A 15268-nucleotide genomic window follows, 5' to 3' on the forward strand; every position below is an offset into this window, starting at 1 on the left:
ACACGTGCGACACAGTATGAAGGGCCTTAGAAATATTGTTTGAACTTTGTGTCCTTCATTAAAAGTTTTTGCTTTAGACAAAATCATCCTTTCACTATTTTTTTCCTAATATTTAAGAGTTAAAAATTAATTAAATATATTTATGGTAAAACTTTTTCTTATTAGAAGTCATCAAAATTAATAACAATTAATACTTTTTTTATTAGTTTAAGAATTCTAAATCAGCTAAATTTGAATTTTAAGAAAAGTTGAAAAATCTAGAAATAAATATAAAAGCGTTAGAATAAGAAAATTTAAGAAGTACAAAATTTTTAAAAGTTTTAATTACGTAATAAAAATTTAATCAATGATTTTGTAAAGATTTGACTTTAAAGATAAGAAAAGATTTTAAATATAGAAAAAGAAAAAAGGAAAATAGTTGTACCACAAATTTCATTCAAATTGATACGTTTTTCTTAGTCTTTGGCAGCAAGTAAAAAAGGTACTACATGACAAATGCAAAAGTGATGATCCATCAATCACTTGAAACTTCTGGTGGTAAAATATATACTCTCTTACTCTAAAATATATGTTTATGATACATTATTATATTAAAGTGTGAAGATTCTATGAAAAATGATTTAAACTTTTTCACTCATTAAAAATCTCTGCAATAGGTAAAATCTTTTAATTTTAAATAATCAAACGTTATACGTGCGAAACACGTGCGGTTAAACTAGTATAATAAATATGATGGACATAGGTGACCCATTAATTTTTTTAATAGAATAAATTCATGATCTTATTTTAAAATTTAAATTTTACATTCAAGAAATTTTCATGCAACATGGAATTCTTTTAAATTATTAGGTCAAGTTAATAATTTTTAAAAAATTTTGAGTAAATTTTATTTTAAAACAGCATATGAGGATCATATTTCGACAGAGATGATAGTATTTACTTGAATTTTAAATTATAAGAACTTCTAACAAATATTGTAGTTCAATTATTATTTTATGCATAATAAAATTTATCTATTCTAATTTCTATATTTTGAAACAAAGGATTAAAAAAACTCTTGCTGAATGTAACAAAACAAAAATTAATTCAATGTTAAATTAGAGAAAACTAAAGTAATTTAAAATAATAGAAAAAATGTAAAGAGAGGAGGTAGGGAGTGTGTGAGTGTGAGAGAGTGGATTTTGAAAATATAATAAAATAATTAGATAATATACATACTATTATTCTTAAATTAAATTGACAAGATATGAATAATAGAATAAAAAATTAAAATTAGAAAATAATATTGTATTAATAATCTAATAATGGTAAATTGTGAGTAATATAATAAAGAAAAATATGAAACATAACCTTTTTTCTATTACATGGTGGACTGGGGTTTGGGGCAGGAAGGGAACGCATTTCATTGAGTTAAAATATTATAGTTGAATTTTTTTAAGATAATATAATTTAACATGCCGAACAAGAAATCACAATTTAAAATATTAAAAATAATATTTTTAATATTATTCGCACATCACATGAATACGTCATTAATTACCTAATAATCTTACCATCATTCGAGAAAATGATAAACTAAGGATTTAAGTGACATATAAGAATAAGGGCGGGCAGGGAGTTCACCTGAATAATAACGATGGTAGCAAAAAATCGGTTAAGTATTTTATGAGTTTTAATATTCTAAAAGTTTAGCATTAATTAATAGTAATTGATTATTTGAAACACATGATTGTAATTCACACCGCCATTACTTCAATTTCTCTAATGGATTTGTTAGAAAAATAATTTTCCAATTTATATTAGAACATACTATACATTTATCAAACTTATAATATTTCATATTCAAACATACAATATTCGATTCAAGAATACAATATACAATTTTTAAAAAATTATATTCAATGCAAAACGACGGTATTTAGTTAGAAAAGTAAAGTATTCAAACGGTAGCTAAAATATTCAAATAAAAAATTGTAATGTTTAAATAAAGATTTTCACATTTTCAGAAAGATTGTAATATTGCTGGTTCAGAACTTGGGGGATATTAAACTATTACTCCCTCCCTCCATTTCATAATACGTGACTTATTCCGGTAAGATGTATATATCAGATTGATGTAACTTATTGCAGTCATAATTGAGTGATAAAAATTAGCTAATTCCCCACACCTGTTAGGAACCTGGTCTCAGAAATTGCAGTAAAGAGCAAACTGTAAAATAAAGTGCTACACAAATTTATCGTGGAAAACTCCTTGCTCAAGGAAGTAAAAAACGACGACCTACACAGTGTAGGATTTCACCGCCAATCTCCACTAACTTTAAAGAGCTTTGTTCAAGATTACAACCCCGCAATCCTAGAACCTAACTCTTAACTCACAACTCAACAGTTTACTACAACTGTTCAATCCACTATATGAGCACTCCAAGAAGTCAAACCCGCTTCTTGTTACAACGACTCACAAATAAGAAGTCAAACCCACTTCTTGTTACAACACCCCAAGAATAAGAAGTCAAACCCGCTTCTTATTACTCACACTCACAACATTCAATAATAGAAAAGATTACAACTCAGAATCTATCCTATTACAAACTCAAAACTCATCAATTTACTCCAACTGATGACATCAACAAAGACTACTAACTCTAGCCTTAAAATTCTCAAACTTCAGCTTTCAGTAATGCAAATTCGAACAGAAACTATGAATCAGGTTTCTGTTTTGTTGTGGTGATGTCCTTCAGTTTTTGCTTTGATGGCTATTTCTCTCAAGATGATATATTTCGTGGATATGCAATAGGTGCCGCTCTCAATGATCTTCATGCCATATATATGGTGGAGATTTGTCATACTCTAGAATATCATGGACTAGGACTCCTTCTCCAAATGGAACATGGTTTCCTATAAGAAATTAGGTGATTCCTTTCCTTATAAGGAGATTGCATCATATAAGGAAACTTTTGAATCCTCTTTAGACTCAATTTATGTTTTTTTATTTCATTCCTTCTTTGCTCCGTTATTTCATTCATTCTTTTCTCCTTTCTTTCCTTGTTTGATCCTTGTTGATTTTCTTCTTTATTTCATGGCCCCAATCTTCCTTATTTGCAATTGATTTCCTTGTGTATTCACGTCACCTGCTCTGGAATCTGGTTAACAACTTTCAGGGACCTGGTTCATAAGATACAACATACAAAAGACAACAAGTAGTAAACCAGGTTCTTATTTGTCAATCATCAAAACTACAAACATGTTCTCTTACTTTCCACAAATTCCCCCTTTTTGATAATGGCAAACAATGCATCATATATTCATTGTCCACACCATATAACTTCCCCCTTTTGGCATCATTGAAAATCAACAACCAAAGAACTCAATGAACATACAATGAGTGCAATATCATTTTAACTTATGGCTACTTGGAGCAACACTTTTTGACAATAAGGCAAGTCAATCTGGGGATATTAACCATCTTACATACATAATCAAGACATGGAGAGAAGAAACACAATGAAGTAGACATGTACCAATTTAAGCCGTTAGAACCCTTATCAAAAGCATATCATATCATGAGTATGAGATAAAACATAAGCACTACAAGAAAAATTGGAGGCAAAGGAACTCGAGGATATATACTGGTAGGAGAGATACTAAGGATGAGAAAGAGGAGGTGGAATGCTTTTCCATACCATTGTGCACTTTTTTTTTGACATTTTTTTTATAATACTTCATGCTAAGCGTACATGAGGTCAACCTTTAGATGAGTATGTTTTGCATCAAGTAAATTATGCATTTGCAAGATGTAGGTGAAACAACAACAGAATGATGAGACCTATATTTTTTTAAAACCTGGTTCATATGCACAGAGATCTTACTCGTTTTTTATTTTTCCTTTTTCCAAATGACTTCTTCTTGATGACTTTGAAACACCGATTAAGGAAAAGTAGATATGATTAAAGGACTCATTAAATTTTGTGCAACAATGATGGATTTTGCAACAATAAGGGAACTGATATTAGTTTGTTCCTAAGAAAGTTGTTCCCCCAAGAAATGGTTAGTTACACTTGAAAGGTGAGGCTATGATTTGGGATTTGTGAACCTGGTTCAGATAAATGAGGTGGCTAAGACAATGATGACACTAAAGGAAATGGAATAGGTTCCCCCTGAATTGTAGCTAGGGTAATTTTAAAACAACTGAACTTGGTTTTTTCCTTGAAAGAATTGGCTTTTTAAGGATGGATCAGGTTCACCAGCGCTTAAGTTTTATACATACTTAGAAAATACATGCATTGAAAGGAATGGTACATACCTGACTATAAATAAGGAACCAAGTTCCCCTTTTGTGAGTTCCTCCTTGATTTGTTGATCAATTAGTAAGGAAGAAAGGGTAATATCCACAGACCTTCTAGCCACTATCAAAGATGTATCTGAGGTATGTACCTATAACAGTACGAGACTGAGTTATTAGATATATATTATATGTCCAATAAAGCATAAAATTGTTCATTTTCTAGCCAATTATTAAGGAAGCCATGATGATTTGTCAATGCTTCTTGATATGAACAAGCTTAAGAAAAACAGAAACCAGGTTCACATTGCGTTGAACCTTTTAATCATCCAATAGTTCCCCCTCATTTTTGTTCACCATGTATAGCATCAACACTTGTTCCCCCTTTCTCCTATACCTTTTCACTGATATGAGGATTACCATTGACCTATAAATTTGATCATTTCAAGAAATTCTTGGGAACCAGGTTCTTCCAGTATTGACCATTCATATCCTCATAATCATCTCCAGAAATACCAAATCTATCATTGTCAACCAACTCTTCAAGATCACGATTATTAAGATTGCTAATAACAAGACTAATTATTTCATCATCTTTCTGCAAAATTAAACAAACCAGGTTCCTGTTGCATAATTTTCCTGATTGCTGTGAGCGAACCTTCAATATTGAAGTTAGCACATTCTAACGTTCTTCTTAATTTTTGATCACTCTGAGCATTGCTTTACTAAATTCGTTGTGGGAAACTTATGAAATAGGACTTTCAAGACTTCTTTTAGAACCAGGTTTCAGAATTTGATTTTTCATTTTGTCATGCATCTAAAAGATGCTCAACAAATTATGTTTCAACCCTTTTCCCTTTCCAAAGTCTAGTTTGTAACCTTGGAAACATGTGAGTGAGAGAAAACTTTCTCGTATTTCGATCATGAGTATGAAACATGTATTATTCAAATACCATGATTTGTATTTTTCTCTCATTTTCACCTGAAACACTAGTTAACGATTAGTCTTGGGTACCCAGATTAACTTGGGTCCCTTCGTGTGAGTAAAAGAATGAATGAGATCTCTTCTAGCCCAAAAAGGCAAATAAGAGGACTGTTTCTTTTGAGCATTTGCATGATAAGGACCTGATTTCTTTTTAACAAAATTAGAACAATTTATTTGACAAGAACTAGGTCCTTTTTTGACAAAATTAATATTTTTATGATTTGCCCGAATTTGACCTTGACATTGATTTCTAAGATGTCCTTCCTTTCCACAGTGAGTACAAAATTTTAATCCAGCAGGGTTACCTTGTGAGGACTTATGTTCTTCAGGTTTAAAACCGATCCCATGTCTAGTGGTGGTTTGACTATCTTGAATTTGAGTTAATAGTGTTGAGGACATGGTCCACTTTTTATTGTGTTCTAACTCATCTTTAGTCCTTGCAAGATTTTTCTGCAACAACCTATTTCTTTCAGTAATCTCTTGAAGATTTACAGTAAATTTCTTGATGTTATCTTTCAAAGATTGTTGAAAAATGGTTGCTTGGCTTTTTCCCTTGGAAGAAAATTCCTTTAAAGGGTTTTTCAAGGAATAATTTTCTTCATCAAGACTTTGATAGTCCATTCTTAATGATGCATAATCACTCATAAGTTGATTCTTGTCAGAACAAGCAAAATAATAAGCATCAATAAAAACATAAGCCAGATTTTCAAGTTTTCTCTTAGAAAAAATTTTGAGTTCAGGTTTAAGATCAAGAAAACATACCTCAGATTCTTCATGTTCAGTGTCACCATCTGAGTCTGAACTTGTCATGTGTGAAAGTATAGCCTCCTTGGAACTTTCTTCCTATTGTTCACCATCTGAATCAGCAATTGCAATAAGTGCTAGAGTGTCCTTATCATCAAATTCAACCATAGCCAGTAATGACTAATTTTGTGGTTCTTCATCTTCAAATTCATCAGAAGAGTTTCCTATTTTAGCAAGAGCCCTTTTAACAGCAACATCAGCTTCACATTTTGTCATCTTTCTGTGCAATGGAAGAACTAGGTCCTTGTTTTGTTTCTTTGAGTTTTCTTGATTATCTTTCTTGTGCTCCACTGTTCATAAAGGACAAAATTTTATGAAGTGTTCAGGACTACAACACTTGTGACACACTTGATCATGATTCTCCTTTTCATAATGTCTCGGAACCTGGTTCCTATTTTGTGAATTCAGGCTCTTCCTCAACATCTTTTGAAATCTCATAGACATGAGTTCCAAATTTTTAGATTCAAAAACTACCTTTTCAGTAGCTTTTAGAACCAAATTATTTTTCTTTGTGACCCCAACTATTTCACGTTCTTGAGTTTTCTTAAGCTCATATATTTTCAAGTTTTTGATGAGTCCCTAGAGATAGCTTCAACCTTACATTCCCATGACTCTGACAACACACTGAGAAATTTTTTAACAGCCTTACATTGGGAACAACTTCACCTAAAGAGTACATCTCATTGATAATTGATATGAACCTGGTATGCATCTCCTGAATAGTCTCTCCTTTCTTCATCCTAAATAATTCATATTTTCTGTTTAGTACATCAATCTTAGACTTCTTCACTTGACAGGTACCTTCATGAGTTGTTTGCAAAGTGTCCCAAATTTCCTTTTCAGTGAAACAGGAGGATATTCTATTGTACTCATCAGGGCCAATGCCACAGATAAGGTTTTTTTTGGCCTTTGCATTATTTTGAACATTCATTTTGTCATTATCATCAAATTCCAATCTTCCTTTAGGAACCCATGCCTTTCCATCTTCACCAAGCTTCATTGGAATTGTTAGTCCATCTAATACAATATTCTAGAGATCATGATTTTCTCCTATAATAAAGTCCATCATTCTATTCTTCCACCACCCATAATATTACCCGTTAAAGAGGGGTGGTCGAATTTGTGAAGCACCTTTTTGAGATGTTGGTGGGGCAGCCATGTGATCCTTTTCAAGGTGTTAGCCTTTAATTAAAAAGACCTTTTCTGATACCAACTGATAAATATTAGTTAATCCCCCACACCTGTTAGGAACCTGGTCTCAGAAATTGCAGTAAAGAGCAAATTGTAAAATAAAGTGCAACACAAATTTACCATGGAAAACTCCTTGCTCAAGGAAGTAAAAAACCATGACCTACACTGTGTAGGATTTCACCGCCAATCTCCACTAACTTCAAAGAGCTTTGTTCAAGATTACAACCCCGCAATCCTAGAACCTAACTCTTAACTCACAACTCAACAGTTTACTACAACTATTCAATCCACTATATGAGCACTCCAAGAAGTCAAACCCACTTCTTATTACAACGCCTCGTAAATAAGAAGCCAAACCCGTTTCTTGTTACAACACCCCAAGAATAAGAAGTCAAACCCACTTCTTATTACTCACACTCACAACATTCAATAATAGAAAAGATTACAACTCAGAATCTATCCTATTACAGACTCAAAACTCATCAATTTACTCCAACTGATGACATCAACAAAGACTACTAACTCTAGCCTTAAACTTCTCAAACTTCAACTTTCAGTAATGCAAACTCGAACAGAAACTGTGAACCAGGTTTCTGTTTTGTTGTGGTGATGTGCTTCAGTTTTTGCTTTGATGGCTATTGCTCTCAAGATGATATATTTCGTGGATATGCAATAGGTGCCGCTCTCAATGATCTTCATGCCATATATATGGTGGAGATTTGTCATACTCTAGAATATCATGGACTAGGACTCCTTCTCCAAATGAAACATGGTTTCCTATAAGGAATTAGGTGATTCCTTTCCTTATAAGGAGATTGCATCATATAAGGAAACTTTTGAATCCTCTTTAGACTCAATTTATGCTTTTTTTATTTCATTCCTTCTTTGCTCCTTTATTTCATTCATTCTTTTCTCCTTTCTTTCCTTGTTTGATCCTTTGTTGATTTTCTTCTTTATTTCATGGCTCCAATCTTCTTTATTTGCAATTGATTTCCTTGTGTATTCACGTCACCTGCTCTGGAACCTGGTTAACAACTTTCAGGGACCTGGTTCACAAGATACAACATACAAAAGACAACAAGTAGTAAACCAGGTTCATATTTGTCAATCATCAAAACTACAAACATGTTCTCTTACTTTCCACATTGAGTAATGTCATGATATATATTTTTTCATTTGATATAAATATTAATGTGGATAAATTTTTACTCTTGAATGTATCTTTTTTTTTTGTTTAAAATATGCATGAGAGACAAAATAAAACTCGTACAGCAAACAGAACCTACTGCATTAATGACCAATTCAAAGTTGAGATCTCAAAATAAGGTGAATAATACAGATTGGTAAAATCAATGTTTTGTTTTTCCTAATAAAAGTACGGCACAAAAAGAGGTAGGTTGTTTACTTGTTTAGATAGAGATAATTCGAAGAAAACATATTCTCAAATTAACATAAAGTCAGATTAGCTTATTTACCTGTCAAGGGAAGACAACAACTACCGCTAAGCAATTCCATCCCAATATAGTAATGTAAATTCACCAAAGTTATCCAATACAATTACGTGGGTGGAGAGCTTGTTCAATTCCGTAGGCCTCAGGCAAGCAAAGATCAGAGAGAGTTGTAGAATACAGAATCTAGAGGGACATAGGAAGGAGTACTTGTGAAAGAGAAATGATGTGTAACAGTGTCAAATTTATGTATTTCGAGCTAACTTTGATGGTTGTGTGTTTATTGCACAAGGGTGAAGCAATATGGTTGAGTCTGCCGGCGAGTGGTACCAAGTGTGTTTCAGAAGAACTCCATAACAACGTTGTTGTTTTGGCTGATTACGTTGTCATCTCTGATGATCATGTCCACCCCACCCCAACCATTTCCGCTAGGGTCACCTCGCCAAATGGAAACGCCCTTCATCACAAGGAGAACACAACACACAGTCAGTTTGCCTTCACAACTACAGAGGCTGGCAACTACCTAGCGTGTTTTTGGGCTGATAATCCAGGAGGTGGGAGTCTCAGTGTTAACATAGACTGGAAAACTGGAATTGCTGCTAAGGATTGGGAATCAGTTGCCAGAAAAGAGAAGATAGAAGGTGTTGAGCTTGAGCTGAGAAAGCTTGAACTAGCTGTGGAGGCCATTCATGAAAATTTGATTTACCTGAAGAGCAGGGAATTAGAGATGCGGTCAGTGAGTGAAACAACAAATGCACGTGTAGCTTGGTTCAGTATCATGTCTTTGGGAGTCTGCATTTTAGCATCAGTTCTGCAACTATTGTACTTGAAGCAATATTTCCAAAAGAAAAAGCTTATTTAGACCATATTTATTAGGTGAAACATTTTCCGGAATAGCAGAAAGAACCTTAGGCTACCATTTTTGACACTTTCTTCTTAGCAGTATATTTTTTTTTTTGTGATATTAGTGAATTCAGCTTTTATCGTGTCAGTCGACGAAGATAAGATTTAATGTCCAGCTTTTTGTGTATACAAGGACTACATAGATAGTGCAGCAAAAAAAGTTCAGCATAGTTCGAAGAAAACATAATCTCAAATTAAACATAATTTGAACAAAACATACTCTCTAAGTATATAGAGAGAGAGAAACAAAAGTAGGGGGTGTTCACAGGTCAATTTAGGTCGGTCATTGATCAAAATCAAAACCAAACTAAATTTAACTTAATTATAAATTATTAAACCCAAACCAAACAAATAAAATAAATATTTACTATTTGATTATTATGGGTTTTGGTTCGATTTTGTGCGGTGATTCAGTTATTAACCATAAAGGAAAATAAAAGAACGAAGAACAAGACTATGCAACCAACAAAGGAATTACATTGCTTAATTCTATTTTTTCGCCTAAGCTGGGAAATATATATATATATCAAAACAATATGAGCTTCGAAGACTGAAAGAGCAGCTAATATTGGAAATATATTATTAAAAAATTATGTACAACAACACGTTATATAACAACTTTTGGGCTTGGACCTGATCTTTTTGTTTTATACTTTTTGAATGTCTTAAATAAATTTTGATTAACATATTACATATATATGATTAAACACATAAAATTGTTCATAAGAAAAATATATTATGTATATATAATTATGAAAAAATACGTACATAATTTTTTTGATTCGGTTCAGTTATTTTTTCAACCTTTTTTTAATAAAATCAAAAGTAAAACAAATATTATTATTTAAAAAAAAAAATCAAACCATACCAAATCAAATAAAATCGATTTGATTTGATTTTTCAATTTGAATCGACTTTTAACATGAACCACCCTGATGACTTGATGCGCTATATGAGAAAGAGGTCCAATACATGTCTAATCAAGTGGTGGGTTCTCGACCTACCTACCAAAGACAAGACGACAATCAAGATTGGAAAGATAGGTACCATGATCGGAGAGACAAGGATATAAAAGTAAATTGGCGTGATGTAGAGATTGGTTGAGAGATAGAGACAAAAAAAGGAAATTGACGCGACCAAAATAGAGATTGAAGGGAGAGAGACAATGATAGAGATCGCTATGTGCATCCACATGATAGACCAAAGGGTAACAAAGTCGTTATCGAACCCGCAAGTTATTAAACAGAGGATATGCTTACTACAATTCCAAATCGGGTTGAAGCTATGGACAAGTGCATCAAAGAAATGAAAGGTGACTTCTCCACTTTGATTCAAATTGTAACGTCCCATTCGGTGTCAATTAAAAAAGCTTGAGGCTCAATTGGTCCAAATCTTGGTTGCTCTTAACTCGAGGAAACAAGGGGTGCTTCCAAGAGATACAGTAATTAATCCTAAAAACAACAATGCTCATTGCATGAACATTATCACACGAAGCGGAAAAGTGCTTGGTGATGAGGTAGTAGATGTGGTCTTGTGGATGAGTCATCGAGTAGAGTAGGGATATAGAGCAATCTAAAGTAAGAATAGAGTTGAAAAATCCCAAGAGGATGATGAAACTCCAAATTTGATGTTCATAATTCTAAAGCCAAAGGAAAGAAAGTGGATATTTCGGTTGTGATTGATGATGAGGCTAAAGGCGATGCACAACAAGGGGAGGTAGATCTTGAAAATGCAAAGAAGGATGTAGTTCCTCCCTGTTTGAAACCAACGCCTAATTGTGCCCCTCCATTTCCCCAATGGTTGAAGAAGATGATGAAGATGCTTGATTTGATAAATTTTTCTCCATGTTCAAGAACCTCTCGGTCAATATCTCTTCGGTGAATGCATTGTTTCAAATGTGGGTTATGAGAAGTTTATTAAAGACTTGATCACCAAGAAGAGAGGAATCAACTTTGAAACAATATAAGTGTCGGAGCATTGTAGTGCGATAATGTATAGTAATTTGGTGATTAAGAAGGAAGACTCGGGACATCCACTATCCCATGCACTATTGGGAAGTATCAGTTTTTCAAAGTATTGTGCGACTTGAGAGCTAGTATTAACTTGATGTCATTTGCTATATTCAAGAAGTTGGGGTTAGAAGCCTACAATCATGCATTTGTCGATGGTGGATCAGTCAATCAAATGACTGTTCGGGATCTTGTATGATGTTTTGGTAAAAGTTAACAAGTTCATCTTCCCCATGAATTTTACTATCTTAGATTGTGAGATTGATTTTGAAGTTCCTTTATTCTTGGGAGACCTTTCCTCATTATCGGAAGGGCGTTGATAGATATCGGAAGCGGGGAGCTAAAGTATAGGGTCATGAGCCACTTTCAATGTAGGTAATAGGTAAATCGATAAAACAACCAAGTGACTTGTAAGTTATCTCGATAATTGGTCTGATGATGAAGTGGTGGCTTGAAACGTGGAGCTTGAGTTTGTAGAAGAGTCTTTGGTCACGGTGTTGATAAACTATGACAGTGAAGAGATAGATGATTATGATGAAGTAGTTGCGGGTTTGACCGGTTTGTGTACTTATTCACAAAATCGAAAGAAACTAGATCTTGCTTTGAAGAATAGAGAGAGTGTGCCTGCTAAACAATCCATTGAAGAGCCACAATTTTGGAGCTTATAAGGCTCTTACCTTTCATCTTCAATATATTTTCTAGGGGTATTATAACATTTTACCCGTAATTATTGCTTTCAATTTGTTAGAATGAAAAATGCAAGCTTCAATGTCAGTGTTACAAAGGTTCAAGAGGGCAATTGGGTGGACAATTACCGACATAATTGAAATTCCTCCTAGAATTTACATATATAAGATTTAACTGGCACCCAAATGCAGACCAAGTATTGAGCATCAATGAAGGTTGAACCCGCTTATGCAAGAAGTTGTCAAAAAAAAAGGTTATTAAATGGTTATATGCGAATGTTGTTTATCCAATTTCCAGTAGCAAATATGTGATCCGAATCAATGTATACCCAAAAGAGAGGGTTAACCGTTGTTCCAAAGGGTATGTATGGACTATAAGAAGTTGAACTCATGAACCCAAATGGGCCACTTTCCAGTGCCCTTGTTGGACCAAGTGCTTGATTGACTTGTCCTTTATGGATCAAATGTTTGTTCAACTTGGGGGTAGGGAATGGTATTGGTTTCAATAAATTGGCTAGTGTCCTTTTCATCTCATCACTATACTTTTCTTGTAGGAACATAATCTTAATCAACAAGTATTATTTATCATGAACTAAATGGCACACGTAGGTCGATTTTTAATACTAGTATCACTTTATATTGCCCATACATTAGCAACAGTTTTTCTCGTTTAAAATTTCTACTGTTCATAAATCAAATATTTTGAATAAATACTCTACGAGTGATGATGTTTGTCCAACATGAAAAATAAAAACTCGATCAATGATGCTTTCTTATCTTATTAAGAATCCTAATTCATACGTTCAAGACTCAATTGATTTATATAAACAAAAAAAATCATCTTAATTCAGACGTTCAAGACTCATTTCATTTATAAAAATAAAAAAATCCTGATTTTTGTGACTATCTGAAGGATCTATGAACTCTTATGAAATCTGAGATGTGAGAAGATATTCCGGAAATGAATGATGCATGGTGTCTTCAAAAGTGTTCGGTCTTGAAATTTTATTCCACTTAATAAAATCTTTAAAAAATGACCTTCACTAGAAAAAAAATTGTTTGGAAAGAACTGTTGATGTCAATCAAACATAAGTTCTAGCTTTTGTGTGTAAGGCAGAACTTGTGATCAATTGAGCATGTACTGTTATAGACAATGGGCAACAAAAGCTTTCTCTAGCAAATTTATCTTTATCGAAGGCTATCTTAGAAAAGAAAAAACTATTAAGCAGAGCCAAAAAATCAAGACCACCTCTTTTAAGGGTCATTTGCAAACTTAACTCAAGATGCGCTTGTGCACTGAATGCTTCTATGGATCAAAAATAGACCCCAAAAACAGCAAAACTGACCACAATAGCAGCAAAATCAGACTAAAAACTGCAGTAAAACTATATCAAAACTGGACAAAGAGTTCCATCAATAACTAAATGACAATTGATTAACAAACAGCACTTTAATAACCAAAAGTATGTAGAAAGATTCAGCAACAAGCTGCATTTGAATGTTTAGCTAATAATATCAATACATAACTGTATGAGGAATTCTTGACTTCACTTGTCAATTACACCAAAAGAACATAAACAAATTCTACAATTTTTCAATGAGCAATTAATGCAAAACACAAAGTTGAAAATTTATGCAAAAAAAATAATGTATATAGTTTTGGCAACAATTTTCTCTAGTCTTACAATGAACTCTAACAATCAATAGAGGTAGCTGAATTTGGGAGATAGCATTGGCTCTCCCAACTTTCAATTTTGTCACCTTTGTCTTTCCACTTTCGTTTGAGTGAGGGTTTTATGTTCTATGTTAGACAGACACATCATTTATTACGTTGTATCAAAATAGGTATGGCAGCTTGTGTGGAGGGCTATTTGTAGTAAGGGTAGATATGGTCCCAAAATTAGAAGACACGCGTAAAATTGCTACCAAAATTTTAACGGCGAATAGAAGTAGCCTATTTTCGATAATTTATGGGGGGTTTTGACAATTCTCCATCTATTATATGATCTTTTCTAGGCACCTGGCTGACTTTAACATAAAGCGCAGATCTAATAGCACCAACACTCTGAGATGACTTCTCCTCCAAGCTTTTCATTAAAGTAATAGACAAAAATACTAACATTAATGCTATATATATTAAAATTCAAGGGGGTGAATTAAAAAAAATTCTGTGAGTGGACTATTGACTCTTCACAGTCGACTTATCAGCAAATCAGTACACTTAACAAAAAAGATACGATTTAAATAAATGGGCAAGTAAATAATCAACTTTAAAGTAAAGACACGAAGACTTATCATGGTTTGAAACACCAATGTGGTGCCTACTTCTGATCCCCTTGGGTTTCAATGTTTTCTTAGATCCTTCAAAGTAGGGCTCGAGTACAATGATGAGAGACAAGTTTCGAAGACTTATTTTGTTCTTCAGATCTTGTGACACAGCTTCAGTTTGTATTACAAAGTGGACTAGATCCTACTCTTTATATAACTATTGTAAACTAAGAAGTACAAAGCTTTGTGAGACTAATATTGTGACACTTTGAGATTCTTTCTTGAAGTTGCGTGAGTGCTTCGATCTTCAGTCCTCTCTTATATTATTCAACTATTTTTCTTCATAAGGAAACCCAAGAGATTTTGTTCTAATCAAGGATTTGAATTGATTCCTTGATTGAGGAAGGTTGCCGTATAGTATGTCCATATCAGATATATCCATACACGGTACTTTATACTCGTCCGTATCAGATACGTCTGTGATCTTTTTTCCTTTTTCTCCTATGGTGATTGATGCTCTTTTTCCAAGTTTTTTTTTTAGTCAGGCTGTTGCTGGATGCTTGTTTTTCTTTGTGAGATTTTCTTGGAAATCATGAATTGATTCTGTATGATTGATATTGTTCCAAGTTTAGCGTCGGCTATCATATTGTTGGATGTTTGCTTCCTTTTGCAAGATATTATTGGATATCTTGAGT

At 33.2% G+C, this 15268-nt stretch overlaps 1 protein-coding gene across 1 annotated transcript; it reads left to right on the plus strand.

Annotated features, from left to right (window-relative positions):
- The first annotated feature begins 8658 nt into the window (after nt 1–8658).
- Nucleotides 8659–9698, plus strand: LOC107860900 (transmembrane emp24 domain-containing protein p24delta3-like). The gene has a single exon (XM_016706353.2). The coding sequence runs from the start codon at nt 8931–8933 to the stop codon at nt 9567–9569; it is 639 nt and encodes a 212-aa protein (XP_016561839.2). The 5' UTR covers nt 8659–8930; the 3' UTR covers nt 9570–9698.
- Nucleotides 9699–15268: the final 5570 nt, after the last annotated feature.

This window comes from Capsicum annuum, chromosome 2 (genome assembly GCF_002878395.1).
Source record: "Capsicum annuum cultivar UCD-10X-F1 chromosome 2, UCD10Xv1.1, whole genome shotgun sequence".
Classification (NCBI taxonomy): Eukaryota; Viridiplantae; Streptophyta; class Magnoliopsida; order Solanales; family Solanaceae; genus Capsicum; species Capsicum annuum.